Genomic DNA, 25687 nt, shown 5'->3' with positions numbered 1-25687 from the left:
CAAGTGTTTTGTCAGACTTTCTACTTTCCTTATTGCAATAAATTTGATCTTTTGGGGAAGTGGGTTTGCTGCACAAAAGCTCCCAACTAACTATTAATTGAGCAACCTGAATTTGCCAGTATGTGAATTAATCCCACAGGCAGAGTAGCCACAGTGTGCAGGTGCCCTCGGTTCTGTAGCTGTGACAACAATCGAAGCCACATTGAAAAGAGATTATAGAACAGCTCTTCCCGCCTGCCCCCCAAAAGAAAAGTGTGTCAGAATTCATGTCTCACCACTAAGGGAAAAGTCCACACTGGACGCCCCAAAGATGATGCTCTCTTTGGAATAAATGGCCACTTCTCTGTCTGCCCGCAGGTCATATAAACGACACTGGAAAGAAAGGAGAAACAGTATCTGTGCTCAGGCAAACGCATTAGCTGGTTTTTGATAAGATTGATAGATACCAACAGGACAAAACTCTCTCTCCCGTCCCACCCACGAAGGCAAACTTGGACCAGTAGCTGGTCCAGCCCACCTGTCAATCACCTGACATCATTACAGCAGATGTCCAACCTGTTTAAGCCTGTGGGCATTGGGGGAAAACACAATATCTGGCCTGCCATGATGTCAAGACAAGTCACTTGCTTTGGGATGCTGGGGAAGACAAAAGTTTAGCTCTCTGCTCAGCCAGAAAACGCACTGGGTGGTCTTGGGCAGATTTCTCTCTGCTCAGCTACATCCCAGGGCTGCAGTGAGGTTCAAATGAAATGCGGATGTATTTATAGCCACCTACTGAGCCTTTAGAATAGGCCTTGGCGGAAATCTAAATTGGCTGCAAAGCAAAGCCAAGTCTCTCCCCCCCCCCGCCACCCCCTCCATTCTTCTAACCCTCCCATGCGCTCTTCTGAGCATTAAGAACCACTTTTCTGCCACAGTGCAGACCCTTTCACACTTGCCAGGCTGCTGAGCAAATGCATTATGCCTCTGATGAGCCGTGCTGTGCTATGCTATACGACATATAGCTATGCTATAGAACATGCATTCATACCTTCACATGGCATAAGAAACCTGTCTTGCATTATACCCATTCTGTGATTAGCTATGCATCCATATGACACAATAAAAACTCTGGGGAAAGCCTCCAGGTTAAAGGTTTTGCAGTTGTTTTGAACCTTGCCAAACCAAAATATTCTAAGTGCCGTTAAAATACCGTATTTTTTGCTCTATAGGACTCACTTTTTCCCTCCTAAAAAGTAAGGGGAAATGTGTGTGCGTCTTATGGAGCGAATGCAGGCTGTGCAGCTATCTCAGAAGCCAGAACAGCAAGAGGGATTGCTGCTTTCACTGCGCAGCGATCCCTCTTGCTGTTCTGGCTTCTGAGATTCAGAATATTTTTTTTCTTGTTTTCCTTCTCCAAAAACTAGGTGCATCTTGTGGTCTGGTGCGTCTTATAGAGCGGAAAATACAGTAATTCACTGTGGAAGAGGCCCTTGGTGTCCAACAATATATCTTCGGGTGACCCAGTTTTAACCACTTTATGCCTGCAATCACAATGGTCACTTATCCTTAAGGAAAAAAGCCAACGGGCTCGATTCTGTATCAGCCTTGCCCCCTGCAGCTAGTTCAGGTTGCCACACCTACAGATGGGCACCTTATTGTTCCATCTTACACTTCCTAGATACCACATCCTCTTTGCAGGGTGCAGAGAGCGCATTTGTACATTTTTAAAGGGCTGCAACTCATCTAGAGACCACCAAGAATTAGGTGAGTAAAGAATGTACAAAATAAACAAGCCATAATACAATACTGAATGGCCAGGGAGATTAGAGGATCATGCCCCCAGCCCTCATTTGGGAAACGGCCAGGGTTTTGAAAATGAAATAGGGCAACGTACTGTGGCATCATCTGAGCCAGAGGCAAAGGCATCTCCACTTGGGTAGTACCTATGCAGAGAACAGAAAGTACGTTGTGTTAGAAATATAGGAATTAAAGATAATGTTTTCCCTATATGGAACTGGCAGAAATGACTGGCAGAATCTGAGACCAGGGAGAAGAGTTGGTGGAAGAAGATTGGAAAAAATTTAAAGATTATTTACAGAAATATTGTAAAATTAATGAATGCTAGAAAATGATGGAATGATGTTATATGGCTTTAGCAGAAATGTGATAAGGAACTAGGTACAGATAGATTGTTAATGTATTAAAGGGAAAAAATAAAGTTAGAACATGTTAAGATAAATTACAGGACAGGAAACAGAGGAAGATGGAAAGGAATTGCTGAAACAGTTATTTGAAGTGGAATACAAAAATGGGAGGTGGGAGGAGGTCACTGAAACAAGGGAATGAAAGATATGATTTTGAAATTACCGGAGGTGTTTTTAATTGTTTTGTTTGTTTTGTTAATTTAATGTTTTGTGTAGTGTTTTTGTTTTTGTGATGTATTATATTCTAGTGTTAAATTTTTTCCCCTTTATTTCTTTTTTATGTAATCTTTAAACTGTTAATAAATATTATTTTTTTTAAAAATAAAGATAATGTTTCCCCAACTCTTATTTGTTTTCTATATGCTACATACAGGAACGTTACAGATATCCAGTAGCAGGTAAGTAAAACAAGGAACACATAGAGGTAAATGAGGCAGCAGTGGTAATCCAACATCTAAAAGCAGAAATTATAACATCAAAATTTGCCTACCCTTTCCCTCCCCTAGAGTTCTCCTGGATAGGTTGGGGTTGAGGTGGAAATGCCAGTTAAAATGATCAAGACTTGAGAATTAGAACACTGAATTATCACTTTCTGTGGTTATCTGTGGATCATGGCCCCAAAATTTATGAAATGCAGCTCTGACAGATTTCACTGCACACCTGGCACATGGGATTGTAGATGGTCTCAAAGCAGGTGGCAGGTCAGCTCAGACACCTGTAACACTCACCCACCCCAAGGCCAACAGCTTTCATTTCTGCATAATGAATAAAGTTCCAAACTGTTTCTTCTAATTTTGGTAAAGAGAAACAGCCAATGTTGACAGCAAGCTCTGGCTCTTCACATATGCAAAACCAGAATTTTTGAGCCAGAATTTTTCAAGCAAAGAAAAATGTAACATCTCATTTTCTCCCCCAAAGACACATACCAGAAAGCATACATTAATTAGTAATTTAGTATTGATAATATGCCTATGTAATATCTATCTAGGGTTTTTTTTAAATAGCAATTGTTAGTATTTATCTATTTATATTATCTGTTGCAAAATTATTTCACTTGAATGATACAGTGCAAGTTCAATCAAAACGATTGCAAACGATTGCCTGCAAAATGCAACAATCCTTTAATCAAAAGCCAGTTCTCTTTGAATTTTCTCTTGGTCGTGCAGGATTGTGACAAAGGGATAGAAATGGCTCTGCCCACGAGGTCACTGTAGCGGGGGCCTTCCACCCACCAGGCTACCCCTGCTATTGGCAAGCAAAGGTTTGTTCCACAGGGCCAGTGCTGTTCCTTCATTGGCTAGAGACGCTGGTAGCTTTGATAGGCGGAGAGGAAAGCTGACCCTCCCACTTTCCCCCTTGTACATTATCCTTACAGGTATTTTGCTAGTCACTAATGAACCATTTTTCGATGCAATCACATGAATGTGTGGTAACAGGACCTACTGACCTGACGCTATTGATATCCGATTCGTGGGTTTCAAATGACTGAATGCATTGGCCAGTCCTCATGTCCCAAACCATGGCTTTTTTATCACACCCCTAAAAAACAAAAGTCAATAAAGATTCAGTTATATCCTCAATAAGAATCAACGCAGATCTAGTGCCTTATGGAACCAATGGTGGTTTTTATGATGCTGTTTACTGTTTAATCATCAGGTTTATTTTGAAGGTCTGTTGTGATTTATAGTTTTATTTGCAAGTTGTCTTCAGTCTCAATTTCATCACAGAAAGGTGAAAAATGAAATACCCCCCTCATATACCGAGCCTAAGGCAAACTGCGGAAATATCAATGGTCCTCTGCACAGGGATTTAATTAAAAAAAATAAATGACTGAACTCACAGGTGGAGAATACTTTTATTTTCATGTATCTTTATTATTTGTAAAAGGAAACTTTGTACGAGTTAATACTTTATTGTCCCTTGGAAGCTGCACTGTATCTTTGTCCTTTTGTCCTTTGTCCCTTTATGATTAGCATTTTTTATTCTTTGTTTTCTCTCATTTTGTTTTGCTTGCATTTTTTTTTAAACCAAATCAATAAATATATTTTTAAACAGTGGGGATGGTTCTGTGAAGAGTTTTCCTACTTCTGCAATTTTTGCCACTAGAATATGAAGGTCAATATGGTGCTGGCTTTCTTCCACATTCCAAGGGCATTCCAGAAAGTGCTGAGCTGCTTTCAGACCTGTTTTATGCCAAATATCAAATTATTTCAACAAGAAGAACTGCTATGCGACACCCCTCGCCAAGAGGGGTGAGATTAACCACAGGTCTTTTTCACCACCCCAGATGATCTCTGCTATTTTTCTAAATCACTGATGGAGAACCCGTCCCATGGGCCTCAGAGTTTGACTTGCCAACAATCAGCAAGCCTTCCACAACAATGGAACATGCTCAGAACACACTGGGCAGTTCTTGAAGTTTTATTCCCTCCTCTCCTTACCCCGCTGAGGACTGTTTGTACTTCTGAAAACCTTAGGATTCATTCGAGCCTGATGATATTTCCATGTTGTGCCTGGGTGGTACTGTTTTGGGTACATAAGTATACACACCTGCCATTGATCTTTGGCAAGAGAAGAAACACGAGGTTTCCTCTGGAAGAATCAAGCAGAGGGTAATTTTCTTCTGGAGAAAGCTGGGACAAGAAGATGCCACCATCACTGCCTCTGCCCCCGCCCAGTCCACTAACCTCAGTTTTTTAATTGAGTGCCATTAATGTGCTGGCATCTTTCCTTTTCAGTTACTACATAGGAGGTGCAGAGATTATCTGGGTGCAGAGATGGACTGGGTATGTGCTAACCAAAGGCTTAATCCAGACAAACTGATTCAGGGAGGACATATAACCTGCTCTGAATTTCTGCATTTGCCCAGCTTTGTCTGGGGCTCGAGTTGTGCCATCCTGAAGAAGGTGGAACTAGTCACAAGTTATATGGACCCTGTTCAGCTTCAGATTAGTCTACTGCAATGCATTCTGTGTGGAGCTGCTATTGGAGAGCACTCCGAAACTGAAGTTGGTACAAAATGCAGCAGACATAACGCTTTGGTCTATCTTCTTTTTGGATCATATTATGACAAGTCTGCCCCTTCTGCACTAGCTTCCCATTTGTTTTGGGGCCCAATTCAAGACAAATTGGGTCTTGAAGAGTCCTTAATGGCTTGGGACTAGGACATCTGAAGAAACGCCCATTGGGCTGCCAAGGGAGCTGCAGCTGAACAGTGGTTGAAATTTGGGGTTTGACTGGCTCCTTCCATTGACGGGTTTTTGGTGGACAGTCAAAAGGTTCTCCATTTCACCAGCCTTTTCCTGGTTTATTTTTTGCTATATGTTGACGTTGCTGACAGTGTCAGTTTTGAGGTTCTATTCTGTTTGTTGTTAAGAGTGGTTTTACTGTTCCTAAATTTGTATTGTATCAGGATTGTGTTTTCCTTGTGTGCCTTTATGGGGGCTGAAAAGTAGTAGATAAAAGTTTCTATAAAAGAAATAATATTTGATTGTGAGAAGCAGCAGACACAGCTCCTAGGATTAACCGCCAACACAGCCCTGCTTTCAAGTAAGCCACGAGAAGGGCTATATTCTCCTGAATCTCATTCTGCATTAGTGCAGCTGGGGATACAATAGCAATGCCTGCTTTAAACAGGAGAAAGGGCACTTAGCAAAATATTACAAAATACTCTCTTCCACTTGGAGAGATTTTCAATTGCTTCATGTCTCCCCCTGCAATTCTCTCCCTCCATCCTGCATAAAGATTAATCTGCTTTTACCCCTGACACAAACGTGTTCCCTGTCTCTGAAGGAGCAAGGTCCAGGCATAAGACATCCGCTCCGTGGCCGTGAAAACTCTGGAGAAGCTGCCCGCTTTCAACGTCCCACAGAGCACAGGTGCCATCTCCACTAGCAGTCAAGATCTTTAGGAGAGAAGGGGGAAACAAAAGAAAAGAACTGTTATTAAAAAGAAAGAAAGACACGATTTGTCAAAGATTTGTCTCCACTGATTCATGTTAAAGTTGGATTCTTTGTTTCACATTTAAAGCACGGGTGTATCTGAGTCATTTCCCTTTCTATTCTCATTCATTTGACTCACAGTTTCACGCTAAATCAGCAGTTTGTGTTAAAAGTCTGGTCTTCAGCTAGTGGGGTGGGAGCCACCAGTAGGGGGCGCCATGACTAAGGCAGTTGGCACCATTGACACCACAACAATCTTCCTCTTTTTGTTTTTAAAAAGGTAAAGGATCCCTGACAGTTAAGTCCAGTTGCGAAGACTCTGGCGCTCATCTCGCTTTACTGCCCGAGGGAGCCGATGTTTGTCCGCAGACAGTTTCTCCAGGTCATGTGGCCAGCATGACTAAACCGCTTCTGACGAACCAGAGCAGCGCACGGAGACGCCGTTTACCTTCCTGCCGGAGCGGTACCTATTTATCTACTTGTACTTTGATGTGCTTTCAAACTGCTAGGTTGGCAGGAGCAGGGACCGAGCAATGGAAGCTCATGCCATCGCGGGGATTCGAACCGCCGACCTTCCGATCAGCAAGCCCAAGACTCAGTGGTTTAGACCACAGCGCCACCCGTGTCCCTTAGTTTTTAAAACTACCTTAGTTTAAAAGGTACCTTAGTTTAAAAGGTAGTTGTTGTTTTTTAATGATATTTGTTTCTTTTCTTTTTTAAAAAGCATGGAAAAATTATACGAAGAGTATTTAACAGCTGTAGCATGCCACAGCTTTGAAAAACACTGGATTGGTTGCCCAGCCATTCCTTTAGGAAACAGGCCTAGGCTCACCTCCTAATAACTGATAGATGGTAACTTCAAACCTAACTTAGATTGAACTTACTCTTGTTTGTGGAGCTTGCCATGCTACCAAGGGGGTTGGGGGAATTGTCACCGGATATCAGGGCCCTTGACAAGTAGGCATGGTGTTGGGGAACCCAGACTCTGCTTCACAGAAAGCAAACCTGCTCCAAATAATTTACAATCTAAGAACATGAGAGATGCGGAGAATAGTGGTACGAGAAGGAAAGAATATGGGATTGCTCTAATTTCACACATGGGAAACGTCTGTGTGATTCTGGAACGCCTGGTATTCTTTCAAGGCGAAATAGGAATTTCTGGTATTCACACTTTTAATAATAAAATATCTTGTGGCTTTAAAAGGTTATGCTGAGGTTATCAGTTTACTCATTTTACTCTCTTTTGTTTTCAAAACGTTTGCTTCCAAATAACTCATTACCATGGAAATGTCCAGTATGGCACGCAGATAAAAATATTTATTTGGCTGACTACTATCTCCCCCTTTTAACCAGCAAAGGGTGGGAAGAGAGAAACGATGAGGGCTACAGATTTAGTGAACATCTATTTTGCCTTTCAGTTTTATAATCCCTGCATTGTCAGCAGCTCAGCAAAACTCAAGATCGTTAGACTGGGTCCATAATTGCCCCCTTGTGGTTGCATTTTAAAACCGTTTCTCTCATTAAAAAAGGGCCTGATGTCATGTCTCTGCTCCTTGAACAGCCTTGTAAACAGGCAGCCTTAAAACACCGGGATGGTTTTGGGGCTGAAATGAAAATACTTTCCCTCTGCCTGGCAATCAACATACAGTGGTACCTCGGGTTAAGAACTTAATTAGTTCTGGAGGTCCGTTTTTAACCTGAAACTGTTCTTAACCTGAGGTACCACTTTAGCTAATGGGGCCTCCTGCTGCCGCCGCCATGCAATTTCTGTTCTCATCCTGAAGCAAAGTTCTTAGCCCGAGGTACTATTTCTGGGTTAGCGGAATCTGTAACCTGAAGCGTCTGTAACCTGAGGTACCACTGTATTGGCAGGGTACTGAAAGAGACACTGCGTAGCAAACAAGTCAGGCAGGAATACCTGGGAAAGATGGTTTGATTCCTCTTGATTTCAGCTGCAATAAAGGCTCCGTTCTATAAGCCACAGCACAGGCAATAAATCATGTTCCACAGCATGCCCTAAACCAGTGTCTCCCAAATTCCCCCCTCCATATACCCCTTGAAAATTGCTGAGGGTCTTGGCAGACAATGATCTTCTGCCGGTTGTACAAATCGTAATACACGCTGCTAGATACTATATGTTTTTTAGTTGCATTTCGATGGCAGCTTTCCTTTCTTATCTCTTCTATTTTATTTTGATTTCCATCGAGTTTAAATTGCAATGCAACACAGTGCAATACATAAGAAACTGAAGCGTTTACATAAGAAACTGCCACCGTTATGTATACTGGCAGTTATTAATTGGTTGCCACCCTGTGAAGGTACAGGATACAGATTTATTAAATAAAGTAAATACCGTATTTTTCGGTCTATAAGATGCACCAGACCACAAGACGCACCTAGTTTTTGGAGGAGGAAAACAAGAAAAAAAATATTCTGAATCTCAGAAGCCAGAACAGCAAGAGGGATCGCTGTGCAGTGAAAGCAGCAATCCCTCTTGCTGTTCTGGCTCCTGGGATAGCTTGCGCAGCCTGCATTCACTCCATAAGATGCACACACATTTCCCCTTACTTTTTAGGAGGGAAAAAGTGAGTCTTATAGAGCAAAAAATACGGTAAATCTCTCTTCCATTTTATAACGGGTGTCTGCCTAGATATGGATTCCCACCCCCCACCCCACCCGCGAGCAATATATAAGAATATGTGAGGTGCTATTTTAGTGTTTTTCGCTGCAAAATCAAGAACAGGCTTATGTCTCTCTTCAACAGCTGTTTAAGCTCCAGCTGCTGCTATTCTGGGATACAAGAAGCTCAGGGTAAGCTATTATTTCCCATTCTGAGGCTTCCAGTAATAAACCTGAGATGATGAGGAGTGTCTGTTGCCACAGAAACTGGAGTCAAAGATCCACCTGTGGTGCTTAAATTGTAGCCTTAAAAGGCAGGTGTCTGGTGTAATCACAGCAAATGCAGAGCCCAAATTAGACGGAGATGTAGACTTGGGGTGCTGTATTCCCTGCTTATACCTGTGTGACACTAAAGCCTGCAACTTTTGGGTATTATGGGGACAGAACTCCCCAAACTGTATAGAAATTTATTCATGTATGCCACTACAGCAGCAGGAATGTTACTCGCCCAAAAATGGAAAGAAGAAGTCGTCTCAGCAAAAGAAGAATGGATACAAAAACTTATGGAATATGCAGAAATTGCCAAACTTACCGGAAAAGCAAGAAATCCAGATAACAAACTTTTTATGAAAGAATGGAAATGGTTTATGTAATATTTACAAATAAACTGTAAACAGATAAGAGCATTAGCAGGATTATTGTAATAACCTGCAGTTTTGTAAGAATATATATTTAAAGCAAATGAATAAATGAGCAAATTAAGTTAATTTGGATATACAGAAAATATTTAAAAGTAAATTTAAGGAACCGCAGAAAGAGGGGGAAGTCAAGTTTTGAGATGTTAAAATGATTATAAAATTATTGAAATGTATAAAATTGAAAATCATAAATAAAATAAAATATAGTGGTACCTCGGGTTACATACGCTTCAGGTTACATACACTTCAGGTTACAGACTCTGTTAACCCAGAAATAGTGCTTCAGGTTAAGAACTTTTCTTCAGGGTGAGAACAGAAATCGTGCTCCGGCGGCATGGCAGCAGCAGGAGGCCCCATTAGCTAAAGTGGTGCTTCAGGTTAAGAACAGTTTCAGGTTAAGAACGGACCTCCGGAACGAATTAAGTAATTAACCTGACCTGAGGTACCACTGTAAAGCCTGCAAGTGGAAATTTTTACGGCAATGCAAAACCTAAGGGCATATGCAAAGGGTCAGGAAAAGTTGTAGTGGAAAACTAGCAGAAACAAAACAAAACACAGAGCTGCGATTAAATCTTCCAAATGGGAAAGGGGTAAAAGGAAGTGGACCCCGCCATCAGGAAGAGTGAAATTGGTTCAGAAGGGCAACACATAAGTGGCCTCTATGTTTCACTGTCTCTCTCAGAATGTCCCTAGAATGGCCATTGCTCTGATGGGAGCTCTGAATTAAGGCAGTGGTTTTCAACCAGGGTGCCATGGCAGGTCAGGGGTGCCGTGGGCAACACTGGCCTCTGTCCCTCTTTCCTTCCTTCCCTCCTCTGATGCCCTCTCGCGTTTCTGCCTCCCAAAGGCTTATGCAGCTGTTTATTGCAGCAGCCCCGCTATAAGCTCCGCAGGTGACTGAATGGTGCCTCTGGAAGGCACCCCTCTTTGGGGCAAGGAGTGGCAGCTCAGAGACCAAGGACGGCAGCCCGAAGGACTCTCAGGGAGAGGGGAGAGGAGAGGAGGCTGAGGGAACACTCCACCAGGGAGGGCGTTCGCAAAAGGGTGAGGGGCTGTCGGCCCTGCAGGCAAGGGGTGACATAACTGGGCTCCTGAGCCCCACAGGGGTGCCTCAGAAAGAATGGAGTTGGTCAAGAGAGCCTTAGGCTCAAAAAGGTTGAAAACCTCTGGATTACAGTGGTACCTCGGGTTAAGAAATTAATTCGTTCTGGAGGTCCGTTCTTAACCTGAAACTGTTCTTAAGTAAGCTGAAGCACCACTTTAGCTAATGGGGCCTCCCGTTGCTGCTGCGCCACCGGAGCACGATTTCTGTTCTCATCCTGAAGCAAAGTTCTTAACCCGAGGTACTATTTCTGGGTTAGCGGAGTCTGTAACCTGAAGCCTTTGTAACCCGAAGCATCTGTAACCCAAGGTACCACTGTATTTTATTTTAGTTTATTTTTTTTAATCCTTGAGAAGGTTCTGCCACCAAAAGCTCTACTTTTCTGTGGCTATGACTCTGAAGCTCATTTTTTCTTTCTAGAAATCTATTTTTTCTCTTTGAGATTAGAAATCTGGATTTTCTCTTTGAGATTAGTTAGTTTGAGGAGGGGGAGAGAATAGCATGCAGCTTCCTAGGACATTATCAACCATTTAGGACAGTAGGCTTCAACCTTCCCAAAGATAGGACCTGCCTTCAATCTACACACGCATCTGAGGATCTCTTTTTTAACCATTCAATTGATAAGGCAGCATGGGAGGGCAGTGGTCTTGGTTCGGAAGGAAAGGATTAAATCCCCACTTCTTGCACTGTGGTTCCAGTCCACATTGAGGGACCTGGAGCAGGGCTTTTGTGGAATTTCCTCCTTTTGGATACCCCCTAAGCTTCTAGAGAAGGGGTTCCCAAACTGTGGTCCATGGACCTCCAGCAGTCTGCAGATTTCATTCAGGTGATCCCAGAACCAGTCCAAGACATCTTGGCACCTGAGGCAGACCCCAAAATAGCACCCCCTCCCTGTCAGGGAATAAAGGGTAAGGGGAGATCTACATTAGGAACAAACATGGGAGGTGAAGGAAGGCTGACATTGTCAGTCCCCCATGGATACTGCCACCTAAGGCAGTCACCTTGTCTCATAGATGGGCTGGCCCTGAGGTGATCTGTATTTTATTATGTCTCATAAAGTTAATAGGATGACAGAATCAATAAATTTAATCTTGGTAATATTGCTGTTAACGATGGCAATGAGGCCCAGAAAGAACAAATGCCTCTTTCTTTCATGTTATTTTTTTTAATGAGTTATTAAGCCTTGAAAGGGGTAGAGAGAAACAGGAGCGAAGTTTAACACAAGAGGTATATCCGTCGCATTAAGTATTAACTTTGATTTTCAATTGAATTTTTATTTATATGTTTATTTCTTATATCGTATTTTATTGTGCCACAATCTGAATTTTGTGCAAATTCAAATTGTAATACATTATATCAATGAAAGAAGCAATCAAAATACAATTAAAAAGTGCATCGCACCCAGCACAGTGCATTACAATTCATACAACAGGAAGAAAAACAATTTATTATTATTATTAAGTAGCCCACCAGCAATTTTCAAGTGGTCTGTGGGGCATTTGGGAACCACTGCTCTACCCTGCGATCTTTAGTCGCTTGCTTAAAACTTCCTTATTCAAGAAGCCTTTCCCTGTAGTGTGATTCAGCCGCATTGTGCTTACTCCTGAGGATGCTTTACTGTGCTTTTGTATTTTATCTTACAAGTCTACTCCACCCTGGTATTTTGTATGCTGAGCTGTCTCAAAATTCCTACAAATGAATAAATAATGTAATGTTTGCAAGATCCAAGGCCAATAGAGGAGACAGTCAATGTTGTGCTCTGCCGATGTGGGAGACTATAATTCCCATTGCCTGTGACCGCTGGTCATGCTGCTGGTCTGTCTTCTTCAACATGAACTATTTCAGACTCTCAGGGACCCCCTTCTTCCTCTTTCCTCGTATGCAAGGGAAATAGATAAGATCGAAAGCTTCCACTTTGGGTTTTTTAATAAACCGCAGTTTCCTGTCAAGTGTAAGCTCAGCAAACTGGAATTTATTCTAACTCTGCAGGTTCAGATCCTGGTTCTGTCAACTAACCAGTTCCTTTATTTGGAAATCACATGGCGAGGAGGGAAAGGAAGTCAATACATTGTGTTTACAAGAGTGAAGGCAGGGAGGATGCAACAAAGCTCTCCAGGAGCAAAATAAAACCTTGCACCATCTCCCGTGCACAGGTAAAGGTAAAGGAACCCCTGACCATTAGGTCCAGTTGTGACCGACTCTGGGGTTGTGGCGCTCATCTTGCTTTATTGGCCGAGGGAGCTGGCGTACAGCTTCCGGGTCATGTGGCCAGCATGACCAAGCCACTTCTGGTGAACCAGAGTAGCACACGGAAATGCCATTTACCTTCCCTCCGGAGTGGTACCGATTTATCTACTTGCACTTTGACGTGCTTTCGAACTGCTAGGTTGGTAGGAGCAGGGACCGAGAAACGGGAGCTCACTCTGTCGCCGGGGATTCGAACCGGCGATCTTCTGATTGGCAAGCCCTAGGCTCTGTGGTTTAACCCACAGCGCCACCCGCGTCCCACATGCACAGGTACATCACTATAAATCTGTACTCAGCTGTCTACAACCAGCGTTTACAAAGCTAAGCAGGGTCCAGTACGGTTTCCAATTGGATGAGGGATTGCATGTTGAGATTCCTGCATTGCACGGGGTTAGACTAGATAACTCTTGGGGGTCCTTTCTAACTCGACAACTATGATTCTAACAGTGGAGTGTACTTGCCTGCATATCCGAATTTGTGAAGCTGCAAGCCGATAGGTAATTGGTGTGCATGGCAACTGATTTCTTCTTGGCTGCCATATTCTCATTCTTTTCAAATGTCAGTGGATACACAGAGCACTTGTTGTCCAAACCCCTAGAGTTTTAAAAAAAAGGTAAGAGAAAAAGCTATCACTTAAGTATGGGTTGCATGAACACTAACTGTTGGCAAGTTTTGCTTCTGGCTGTCTAGTTTCCATTTTGCTGTGGGTTTGCCTGGGGAACTCAGACCACAGGGAAAGGCCCTGTTCCCATTCACTGGCTACTGCCTAAGGAGGCAGTGGAGCTGGGAAAAAGGAATAATGAGGACATGTGGCCTAAAGCAAGGCTTGACGAGGTGGAAGGGAAGTCTGAAGTGAAGATAAATCCACTCCCTACAAGATGATTAGGAGCATTTTTTTCCCTATTTGTCCAATACACCATCTAGAAGGTCACAAATTCCCCACCCTTGCCTTAGGGGGTGACTTCATCCCTCTCCCCATAGACATATATCTTCAGGTGATACTTCTATCTGAAGTGAGTCTGCAAGAAACAGAGCTCTCTCTCTGCAGTGGCACCTGTTCCTATGGCGTTCCCTTCCTACCCTAGACACATCTGCCAGTTCCACTCCTTTAGCAGAACTTAAGGAGTCAGTAAAACCATGATTACCCCAGACTTACTGTGATCTGTGGATTTCTCTCACTACCAAAATGCTACTTTTGAATTCTTGCTTCTTCTTTTTTTCCAATTTCTAAAACATTTTCTAACTGTGGCTTTCTAGTGAGACTGCTTTTATATGTTTTTCTATCAAAAGCTGCTTTTTTGGACACATGTGGGAAAGGTTTCGTTGTGTGTTTTTGTTTGTTTGCTTGCATTTGGGCACCTCTGAAGATATCGTAAACTAATTTTTCATCGTGTTTCCCAAGATCAAGGAGCAGATTTTCATCTATCTTTGGATATGACCGGAAGCCATTTTGAATCAAGATGCTGGACTGAACCTTTTGAAACTACAGTGATTTTTTTTGGTTTCTTAGTGTTTCCAAGGAGCGCTGGGTACAAACCACTAACAAGCACATAAAAGTCAGTCAATTATATTGTGAAGATCTCCCTGCACTTCCACAGCAGATTTGCTTTTTCCTGGTCTAAGGCAGGAATTCAGTTATTTTATTTGCCTATTAAGGCAATCTATTATTTATTTATGAAAACAATTCTCTCCTGCCTTATCTTCCAAAGAATCTCAAAGCAGCTAACAACACACACACTAAACACAATAAAACAAATCCAGCAGTTATCAAAATATACACAACCTAAGTCAGCATCAAAGTTATTGAATTGGGCAAAAGCTTTCCTAATGAAGCCCAGGCCGTCATCAGGTGCTTTAAGGAATACTGGAGAGAAGGAAACAGCTCCCTTGGCTCAGTGTGACAATGAAAAAATGGCTTTAATCAAGAGGCTCCCACTTACCCACAAGCAATGGCACACCCGGAAGGGGCATAAGCGCATGCCATCACCCAGGTGCAAGGCATCGTCACCGCATGTTCCTGAAACACAAATCATCTCTTGCATCTTAAGGGTCAATTTGCAAATCCTTTCTATATCACTAAATGATAGTAAAGCTGGATTCTCTTATACAGTCATACCTTGGGATAAATATGCTTCAGGATAAGTATTTTTGGGTTGCGTTCCACGGCAACTCAGAAGTAACGGAGCACGTTATTTCCGGGTTTCGCCGCTCGCGCATGTGCAGACGATCAAAATGACGTCACGTGCATGCGCGGAAGCAGCAAAACACGATCCACGCATGTGCAGGCGTGTCTTACGTTCTATCCAGGATGTCAACGGGGCTCTGGAACGGATCCCATTCACATCCCGAGGTACCACTGTACTGATTTTAAAAGATGGGAAGTGACTACAAGTGTGTGATGTTTGTAACATGAGAGAAACTTATCAACAACAGGCCTTGTTCCATCAGACCTTTGGACCCTCTAGCACAGGCATGTCCAGCTCCAAAGAGATTGTGATCTACTTACATTATAAAAATACTGGCTGTGATCTACCCAGTTATTGACAGGCAAAGTTATTGAGCTTTTTTTAGGGTAGGCAAAGTTTTCTTTGGTGGGGGGGTCACTAAGCATCTCGTGATCTACCACAGACATCTGGGGATCGACCTGTTGGACATGCCTGCTCTGGCAGAATGGAAATATTTGTCCCACACTTGGCTCAGCTTCACATTGAAATGAACAAACATATATTTTTTTAAAAATACCCCCAAACTGGCTGGCTACCACCAAGGCCAACCAGAATTTGCATGTCTTCAACATGGAATGGATGACAAAGGGACAAAGACCCTTCTGTTGCCCTCCCACATTCATCGAACGCATCCATTCTTTAGGCCTTGAGGGAAATCAGAAATGCAAGGAACTTACCTTATTGGTAGTGAAGGCATCCCAAACAATCACCTTCCCATCCTATGAGAAGCAAAGAGGGATTATAAGTTTCTCAAACAAGGAGGTATATTTTGAAGTCTTACTGCAGTTCTCTCTGTTCATGTTCCTGCCTAAAATCGAAAGGTTTGTGCAGGAGGGATGAAATGGTGGTAACAATCCCTTCAAATGCAACATCAGGTCTTCTAGGCCTAAAGTATGGGTAGCCCACATTTTGCCCTTCAGATTTTGTGGGACTTCCAGCTCCCATCAGCCCCAGCCAGCAAGGTCAATGGTCAGATGAATCCAAAACAGCTGGAGGACACAGCACTGGTTACCCTCAGTCTTGGCTACCACCAAGGCCCTATGCTAAACTAGACTCACAACTGAAGTCAGCCTGGGAAGATGGCACTAGACTTCAGCCTGGAGATGCTATCAATCACACATCTCTTCACCACTTTCGCTGGGTGGGGTCTTTTTCATGAAAAGCTTTGCCCTGAGAAAAAACTTTTCCCTTTGGTTTTTTTTTTTTAGCAGAGGAAACAGATGCAAAAGTGTTAACCAATTCAGGAAGAGAGCAGGAAACTTTGTCCCCGCTCTGAATTTTGTCTTCACGATACCTTCACATACCCTGTGTGACGCTGTGACACCATGACACCGCATTCAAAATACAAGCCCAACAGTTCCAGAAACAAACAGGAAGATGCGACCAGTGTTTACAAAATTGCCTCAGAGCAGCTAGTCAATAAGGATTGTGAGCTGGCATGAAAGAAAGCTGGGTACCATCGATTTGTTATCAGCAAAATGAAACAGAATTGTTGTAACTCAAATTAGGAAAAAAAGAAGAGTTTTGAAAAGTAAGTGCATTATGCCCTCTGAATTGAGGCAAACGCTTGCATTCATGCCATTTCTGCATTTGCTGAAAACATGATGATTTTGTTGAGGTCTTTGCTGGCCGTCCTTACCATTTGACTATTTTCAACTACACGCTGTTGGTTATTAATATGCAAAAGCAGTATAGAAGTATTTTGATAAATAAATTAGGGTACAAAAGAGGCTTTTTACCTGCCATTATTATAGCCTTTGGCCTCTGCAGAATGACAGAAAACCCTGTCTCTGTCTCCAGGGAAATAAGTAGGAAGATTATGCCAAGAGAGAAGTTAAATGAGAGATTATGGGGAACAGGGTGGGATGTTTTTATGTCCAACAAATAAGGACCCAGATAATCAAATCTTAACTTGCTGGTTTGAGGCACTATTTATATAGTCCAAAGCACTCTAAATGTCATGAAAACTAGTGGAAGTTATGAAAGAGTTAAACATTGCCTCAGAGGATGGCAGGCTATACTGGTTAGTGCAGACAACACTGTAGAATAAGTATCTGGAAGAAGGCAATGCCCTACATTTCTAAATAAACACACAATCTCGTCAAACGTTAAAGACTAAGTAAGACATTTTCTTTCCAGTTAGATTGTTCCTCAGCATAGTAACAAACCCTCAAGACAATGACATAATCTCTCTTTACCTGGGAAGAGCTGACAATTCTTCTTTTATCTTTGCACCAGTCCATGCAGAGGACTTTATTGCCATGGCCCTTCAGCGTCCTTCTTGTCTTCATCACAAACTGACCCAAGGCCTCCACACGCTCTGCCACCTGATGAACTGCAGGGAATTCAAGACAGAGAGTCACTGTGTGCTTTGGCAATGCATGCAAAGATCCAAGATGATGCTCCCATGTTAAGGGAAAGGTTGTCAACAGGCCTAAAGCCTCAACTGTTGTGGCCAAGGGGCCTCAGGGGTGTGGAATTGTTGCAGAGAATGAAATAGAAATGATTTTATGGCATACTAATAAAGGGGTGGGGACGCGAGTGGCGCTGTGGGTTAAACCACTGAGCCTAGGGCTTGCTGATCAGAAGGTTGGTGGTTCGAATCCCCGTGACGGGGTGAGCTCCCGTTGCTCAGTCCCAGCTCCTGCCAACCTAGCAGTTTGAAAGCACATCAAAATGCAAGTAGATAAATACCGTATTTTTCGCTCTATAACACGCACCCAACCATAACACGCACGTAGTTTTTAGAGGAGGAAAATCCGTAGGCATGCCACCTGTAGGCATTCCCTACATAACACGCACAGACATTTCCCCTTACTTTTTAGGAGGAAAAAAGTGAGTGTTATGGTGCAAAAAATACGGTAGGTACCGCTCCGGCGGGAAGGTAAACAGCGTTTCCGTGCGCTGCTCGGGTTCGCCAGAAGCGGCTTAGTCATGCTGGCCACATGACCCGGAAGCTGTACGCCAGCTCCCTCGGCCAATAAAGCGAGATGAGTGCCGCAACCCCAGAGTCGGCCATGACTGGACCTAATGGTCAGGGGTCCCTTTACCTTTACCTTACATCAAGCTATATTCAATCTTTATCACCAAACTCCGAATATAATTGCACACTGTATCAATTAACATTATTTTTTAATATATTAGTGGCCATGTGATAATTTTAGCTTATAAATTGTATTGTTTAATGTCTTAATTTGTATACTAAGGTACTTTTATAGCTCTGTTTAGAGTAGGTAATGTCTTGATAATATAAATGTTTTAAGTTTTCTGTATCAATCCAGTATATTTTCTTTTATTTGTTGAATGACTCTGTGTACATTGCAGCAGCCTTTGGCTATGTGCAATAAAACTGACTGACTGACTGAAACTGTGACCCACTTGTTCTCCATTGGATCTGGAGTGTGATGGGGCAGGTAAAAAGACTTGGGGAAGAGGGGCTTCCATGGGAGAGACAGCTGTGGCTGCTTCATCTCCCCCTTTTACTACAGAATTTAAAGTTGCAGCACAAACCTCTGGCTTACAACTTTAGCAAAGTGTGCATGCCTAAAGTTCAAGGCAGGCCTCTGCTTTCTACTGGTGGAACACAATGGTCCCAAATACTGTTTGGGCGCCAACTGTTATTTCCTGAACTGGCAGGGCTGTCATTTTATTTTATTTTTGGACAGGACTCCTGGACTCACTAATGATGGGCAATGCTTTACAGTATATGACTTATTTGGCTGCAGCTCAAACAACCCTTTCCTCCCTCTTTTTAAAGTTACTCATTGATTTATTAGCCTTTCAGTCATCATCCTAAAAGGAAAGCACTCAGTTGCATCTCCCCGAAAGAAGGAAAGACTGCAAAAACTGAGACGAACATCCCCGCATAGCAAAAGCCACAGCCAACAACCACAGTTGGACCATTTTCTAACTGTAAAGCCTTAGAACCTATTAGAACCCCATATTCAGTGATTCTCAAGTAGCATTTAGTGGCTCCCATATCTAGTGCCTCCTATACCTGTTTTGTTATTAACATACTTCTACACAATCATCTCAAGGTGATGTACAAGAAGAAAAAGCAGTTAAAAACACCAAGAAGTGATCCATTTTAAAAAAATAATACAAAATAGACACTGGTGGCAAAGTCACACCTTTGCAACTGGTAAGGCCTGCCAGAAGAAAAATGTCATCAGTTTAAATCCTAGGATTCAGGATCTGAGGGTCTAATAGTTATTTCCTATTTCCTTTATTTCACTAAATTCATAAATGATGGTTTTAAAAAATCAAAACAGTTTACAAAAAGATAAAACAATAACATTGTAATTTATTTATTTTTACAACCATACTTAAAAACAAGCAAAAGTTTAAATACTAAAACAAACTGCCTCGACTTTCTGAGCATCAGGGTAGGCATGCCTGAAGAAGGATGTTATTAGCAGGAGCCTAAAAGAGTACAAGGGACGCGGGTGGCGCTGTGGGTTAAACCACTGAGCCTAGGACTTGCCGATCAGAAGGTCGGCGGTTCGAATCCCTGTGATGGGGTGAGCTCCTGATGCTCAGTCCCTGCTCCTGCCAACCTAGCAGTTCGAAAGCACATCAAAGTGCAAGTAGATAAATAGGTACCGCTCCAGCGGGAAGGTAAACGGAGTTTCCGTGCGCTGCTCTGGTTCGCCAGAAGTGGCTTAGTCATGCTGGCCACATGACCCGGAAGCTGTATGCTGGCTCCCTCGGCCAGTAAAGCGAGATGAGCGCTGCAACCCCAGAGTCGGCCACGACTGGACCTAATGGTCAGGGGTCCCTTTACCTTTAAAAGAGTACAGTGAAGGCACCTGCTTGATCTCAATAGGCAAGGAGTTCCAAAGTGTAGGTGCTGCCTCATTATACGATGGGGCTCTTGCAACAATGGAACGGGCATTATGTGGCACCTGCAGCAGTGCCAATTCTGTCATTTGAAGCAGTCGAGTGGGCACATGTGGGGATAACAAACTGGTCCCAAGTTGTTAATAGTCACACTTTGAACCTGGCCCAGTAGCAAATTGTTAACCAGTACAGATATGTTCTAAATCTCTGACGTTTATGAGAAACCCAGGCAACTATTTTTCTTGCAAGCAGATTTTCTGGTAGAACAGAGAGGGGAGCTTGTGGCTTCCTAGATGTTATAGGACTACAACTCCCATCATCCCTGACCACTGGCCATGCTTCAAGTAAGAAGGTGAAGCTGTAAGGCTCTAGTTATCCACAAGAGAGCAGAGCCTGGAAACGGGAGTCTGAGCACAGGTGCCCAAAGGCTTATCCACACTTACCTTTCCAGGCAAGGTCCACACTTTAAAGCTCGGACACTGAGCCTTTTTCTTTTTTCTTTTTGCCCCAGAGCTTTTCCTACGAAAACTGCTCTTTAAAGCTCAATCGGAGCAAACTGCAATCCGAATGGACGTTTGCTCCAATTGAGCGCTAAAGAGCAGGTTTTTTTTGCAGGGAAAGCTTTGGGGGCATTAAACCCCAAAGCACTCAGACTTGTGCCTGGAAAGATCAGGGCAGAAGGTAAGTGGGAATAATCCCTAAGAGTTGCTCACTTGTCGCTCTCCATGGTCCTGCATCTCCTGATCTTGCCTTGCTGCCTTCCCTCTGACACATCATGACACATTCCTTAGCATTTTGATTGATTATTTTTATTGACAGTTCTTTTGCTTTATTGGATTCTAGCCTTGATTTTAATGAGTTGTAAACCACTTTAGAGGGGTTGTTTGTTTTGGGTTTTTTTTGGTATATTAAGCAACCTCCAAATTGATTAAATAAAGAAATAATGGTTAACAGGAACGTATGTTTAAAGCTCACATGCTCACAAATTTATTGACAGCCGCACGAATTATGATACCTAGGTAGTGGAAGGGCAAGCAGAATATAAAATGGAAAAATGGTATAAAGAGGTGTGGGAGATAGCTATTAATGATAAATTAACATGTGCCATTAAGGTAAGATGGGGAATATGCAGGCGAAATTATTTTGAGGAGATATGGAGTGTGTCTGTAGAATTTGTACTGCTAAAACAGAAAGGGGTCAAACCATCGCAAGAGGTGTTGAAATTTTGGAAGGTTGGATAGTTACAATGGAATAGTCTCAGGGGTGGGGTGCACATTTTTATTCTTATTATTCTTATGTATGATTATTACTTTGTCAAAAAATAATAATTAAAAAGGGGGAAAGTAAAGTGTTCATTTCATCTGAACAACAACAACAAAAAGTAATAAAATACTTGAGGCTGCAGCCCTGTACATGCTTACTTGGGAGTAAAGCCCATTAGACTCAATAGGACTGAATCTTTATGTTGACACTTTAAGGACATAAGAACAGTGTCCTGCTTCCACAAAGGCTGAACAGATGCCCCCAGAAAGTCCGAAAGCAGGAATGAGTTGGTCACCATGTACACCCCAACTTTGGGTGCCCATTTGCAAACAGGGGTGAACTGTTCTGGATCCCATGCACACAAACATGCAGCCTCCCTCTTGCCCCCCTCCCCACCAATGACACTTAAAAATGTAATTTGGGTGTCCCCACCCTGCAAGCCTCTTTGGGCATGTGCAGCAGGCAGGGGCTAATCTTACAGAAGAGTGGAAAAGAGGCAGGGGAGAAATAGCCTTCTTCCTCCAGCTGCAATTTCTAGGAAGATCAAACCCCACCTCACCCCATAACAATCAGTCAAGCTTGAAAAAAAGTATTTCATTGGCTCCAATAGAAAGCTTTTTCAAGTCTAGCAGCAACATGAGAGGGGCATGAGAGGGACACAGAGCCAGTAGCAATGGGGTCTTTACAACTATATATAGATTAAAGATTTTCAAGAAATACAAAGGAACGTGCAATGTTTCTTTTTTGTTGTTGAGATTATAAAGTCTTTTGGTTATGTTCAGTTTAAGACAACATGCAATTAGGTTTGAAAAAAGTATTATATCGTCTACAATACAAGGTTTATTAATAAATGAATTGTGGTGGTGTTAGGATCTGGGGGCAGATGGATTACCGCTGGGTAAGGGAGAAGCTGCTTTCAAGCCTAATTTCAGCCGGTGGGGTGAAGGGAATGGGACCCAGCAGGCTCTTGCAGGGGCAAGCACACCTGTGAGTGTTGTGCTTGCATCCCCACGCAAATCTAAAAAACAGATGGCAGGGATGGTGATCCTGTGACCCTACAGATGCTGGACTACAACTCCCATCAGCCCCAGCCAGCAGGGCCCCATAGAGCCATGGATTTTGGGAGTTGTGATTTAGCAACATCTGGAGGGCCGCAGGTTCCCAAAGCACAGCTCTGAATGCTGTTATTCTTCTCAGGCAACTTAAAAGTTTGCCTGCCTTCCCAAATAGCAACTCCCCCTCCATCTTCCAGCCCTGTAAAGCAGCCTTTGCCAACCTTGCGCCCTCCAGATGTTTTGGCATGTAGATCCCATCAGCCCCAGGCACCACAGCTAACAGGTTGGCAAAGGGCTGCTCTAAAGAGCTCTGGAAACAAGCAAGGCTGGGGAATCCTCTCCTTTGTCAGGAAGTCAATCTACCGTCCTGTTTGCAATGTTTGCAGACAGCAGCAGATGGATTTAATCAAGCAGGGCTTTTAAGACAGCAGAGGGGAAAACTGAGTGGATTTTCTTCCTTCTTTTTTTAATGCAACGGTTAAATAAAAGACAGGTGCCCTGCGGCTTGCCCCGTCCCTGTTTTTCAGTGGGTCGCCTTAAATACTCTCCCCCGGCCTGGATCAGGCTACCATTATTACAGGACTCGAGCATCAAGCTCAGCCTTGCGTGCACAACAGCCTCTTGCATTCCCTGGCATGTTTACATCTCACCAAGCACCCCCACCCCCCACGAATAAGCACATATCTGCTTCTGAGGATCAGGCATCCAGCGACGACAGGGGCTATTCCATTCCTCCTGCCTCGATACATAAATAGCTTTTATTTATAGCCCCCGCCCCACTTTATTTTCATGCTTTCGGATTCAAACGCAGCAGCTAGCTAGCGATGGTGCTGGATGATGATGATGCGATGATGCGAAGGGCGATTTCCTTGCAGCCACGCTCGGAAGAAGCACAACACGGGGGGGGGGCAGGTGGAAGAGATGGGTGCGGAGGATCCCCGGATCCCCACCCCCGATCTCCCATCGAACAAGCCCAGCACCCCACCCCACCCCCCAGGATCCTTGGGCCGCCACCCCCCCCCCGAATTGCTCCTATGATGCGCAGCATCTTCTTCCGTCTCTCCCTCTCCTGCCATCTCTGCTTCGGATGCAGGACAGCCTCTCCAAGGCAGCCCAGCGCCCCCCCCCCCGCCACCCCCTTCCCGGCCCCCGACTCACGCTCCACGTCGTGCAGCTTGGCCCTCTCCTCCTCCAGCTTGCCCTTGAGGCTCTCGGCCTCGGTCTTGAGCGACGCCAGGGTCTCGTTCTCCTTCAGCCCCTCGGTTGCCATCTTTGCAAGGAGGAGAGGGGGAAAGAGACAGTGAGGCGGGAGGAGGAGGAGGAAGAGCAGCGCCGGATCCGCCCAGCGAGCTGGGAAGAGGGAGGCCCCGCCCTCCCCGACGCTGATTGGCGCGCCGGAGGCAAGGCGGACGCTTGTCCCACTCGGGCTAGGCAGGGCCGGGCCGGGCGGAGGCAACTTCTCCCTGCACCTTAAGTGGGAAAGGACCGGGCAGCGTGGGAACTGGGTTGGTTTGAGCATCATATGAGCAATTATGCAGGCTGGGACATAACTGCCCCCCCCTAATTGCACATGCACTTTTTAATGGCACTGCCCACTCACTTTGGGGGGTCCAGAACCCTCAAATATTTACCCCAGGGCCCAAAGCTGGCTCCTATGCATGGAATTGTAGAATCATAGATTTGGAAGGGATCATCTAGTCCCATGGTTCCCAATGTGGGGCACACCCCCCACGTGGGGGCAATTTGGTTTTTAAGGGGGGCAAGTCAAGAATTTCCTCAGTTGCAACATTTCCTCATAGAGTAGCTCCATCCCTTAATTGTTTTGATTGCTCTTTCCTGCAACTTTTCCAACTCTGCGATGTCCCTCTTGAAGTGATACACAAGGTGATGTACAAGAAAAATAGCAAAAGTTAAAAACACCAAGAAATGATCCATTTTTAAAAAATAATACAAAATAGACACTGGTGGCAAAGCCAGACCTTTGCAGCTGGTAAAGCCTGCCAGAAGAAAAATGTCTTCAGTTTAAATCCTGGGGTTCAGGATCTGAGAGTCTAATAGTTATTTCCTATTTTCTTTATTTTATATAAGTTATAAATGATGGTTAAAAAAAATAAAAACAGTTTACAAAAAGATAAAACAATAAAATCAAGATATTTTTTTTTACAACCATACTTATTGAATTGATACTCTGATTTGTTTTTATTCAGTTTATGTGGTTGTTTTTTTCTCTCTTTCTCATTGCATTTTATTTTTGTAAAGAAATTTGGGACATTCTGTTGCAGGAAGCAATCATTAACTCATAACGGCATATGTCTACTTGGAAACTTCCAGTGGGACTGAGTCCCAAGGAAACATATACTCTATCCGATAAATTTGCAGTTTACAGTCATACCTCAGGTTACAGACGCTTCAGGTTATGTATTTTCAGGTTGCGCACTGCGCCAAATCCAGCTTGCAGGGCTGGGGTACTTGAGCTTGCAGGGCTGGGGGCACGCTCCGAAGGCTTGCGAATAGCTGCCTGAAGCCCGGGGAGCGCAGCGGGTTGGCTCCCACTGTGCTCTGAAGGCTTGCAGATAGCTGCCTGAGCAGCCCTGCAAGCTCAAGTACCGGAACGGGTTACTTCCGGGTTTCAGCGCTCGCGCATGTGAAGAAACACTAAATCACGGTTTGTGCATAAGCGCCGAATCATGACCCGCGCGTGCGCAGACGCGGCACTGCACTGCGAGTTGCGAACGTGCCTCCCGCACGGATCACGTTCACAACCCAAGCGTCCACTGTATCTTATATAATTCCCCCCTTCCATTTTTTTTAACCCAATGTTGTACCACTTCCTCCCCGCACCCACACATTCCCCCCCCCAATCAGTATGCAGCATAGGTTCGTTGAAGACCATTTTAAAAACCCAGTAAATAGGAACAACCACATACCATTTCCACACATAGCGAGCAGTAGCTGAGTTTTTCCGATTTGCGGTATACCTCCCGGAGAGCTCTGTCTTTGGAACAATTGTCACATGGGCCAAACACATTGGCCAAAAAGGTCTGGTCACACATCTTTGCTGGGAGTTGGAACTGAAAGAGACAAGAGGGGGGTGGAACAGGTAGGTGCTTGAGAATGAGGCAGGAAGCATTTCGCCAGGGCTGGCCCAGCCCACGTTTGTACACAACACACATTTAACGCACAGGGCTTCCCTCCACCCCAAAGACGCCTGGAAACTTCAGTTTACTCCTCACAGAACTACAATTCCCAGCACCCTTCCATACTGCTTAACAACCCTGATTTAAGTGGGACATCAGAGAATTACAGAAGCCATCTCAGCTTCTGACTGGATCCTGGAATGTCTCTCCTTTTGGTCCACCTGACCAAAAGGTGCTTATTTGGGGGGGGGGGGATAAATCAGACGGAAATTCCCAGGTGTCAAAAAGATTATTTATGTATGCTGCTACTGTGGCCCGTGTTTTGTTAGCTCAAGAATGGAAAACAAGAGAAGAATGGCAACTTAAACCGATGGA

The 25687-nt window shown here is 43.9% G+C and overlaps 1 protein-coding gene across 2 annotated transcripts in view; it reads right to left on the bottom strand.

Moving 5' to 3' along the window:
• Nucleotides 1-25243, bottom strand: part of GNB5 (G protein subunit beta 5) — a 34914-nt gene extending 9671 nt beyond the window's left edge. Inside the window, exons 1-10 of one of the 2 annotated variants that reach the window (XM_081839214.1) lie at nucleotides 25103-25243; nucleotides 23334-23445; nucleotides 17217-17353; nucleotides 15696-15737; nucleotides 14734-14810; nucleotides 13255-13387; nucleotides 5947-6090; nucleotides 3634-3725; nucleotides 1877-1925; nucleotides 276-372 (exon numbers count right to left, since the gene is read on the bottom strand). In XM_081839214.1, the coding sequence (XP_081695340.1) occupies nucleotides 276-372; nucleotides 1877-1925; nucleotides 3634-3725; nucleotides 5947-6090; nucleotides 13255-13387; nucleotides 14734-14810; nucleotides 15696-15737; nucleotides 17217-17353; nucleotides 23334-23445; nucleotides 25103-25228 (1009 nt within the window). In that variant the 5' untranslated portion in view covers nucleotides 25229-25243. Of the gene's footprint in view, nucleotides 1-275; nucleotides 373-1876; nucleotides 1926-3633; nucleotides 3726-5946; nucleotides 6091-13254; nucleotides 13388-14733; nucleotides 14811-15695; nucleotides 15738-17216; nucleotides 17354-23333; nucleotides 23521-25102 lie in introns of those variants that run through there. The other variant, XM_081839213.1, reaches the window with a different exon arrangement.
• Nucleotides 25244-25687: the final 444 nt, after the last annotated feature.

This window comes from Podarcis erhardii (genome assembly GCF_964252035.2).
Source record: "Podarcis erhardii genome assembly, chromosome: 14".
Classification (NCBI taxonomy): domain Eukaryota; kingdom Metazoa; phylum Chordata; class Lepidosauria; order Squamata; family Lacertidae; genus Podarcis; species Podarcis erhardii.
This window is presented reverse-complemented; position numbering and strand designations above follow the sequence as displayed.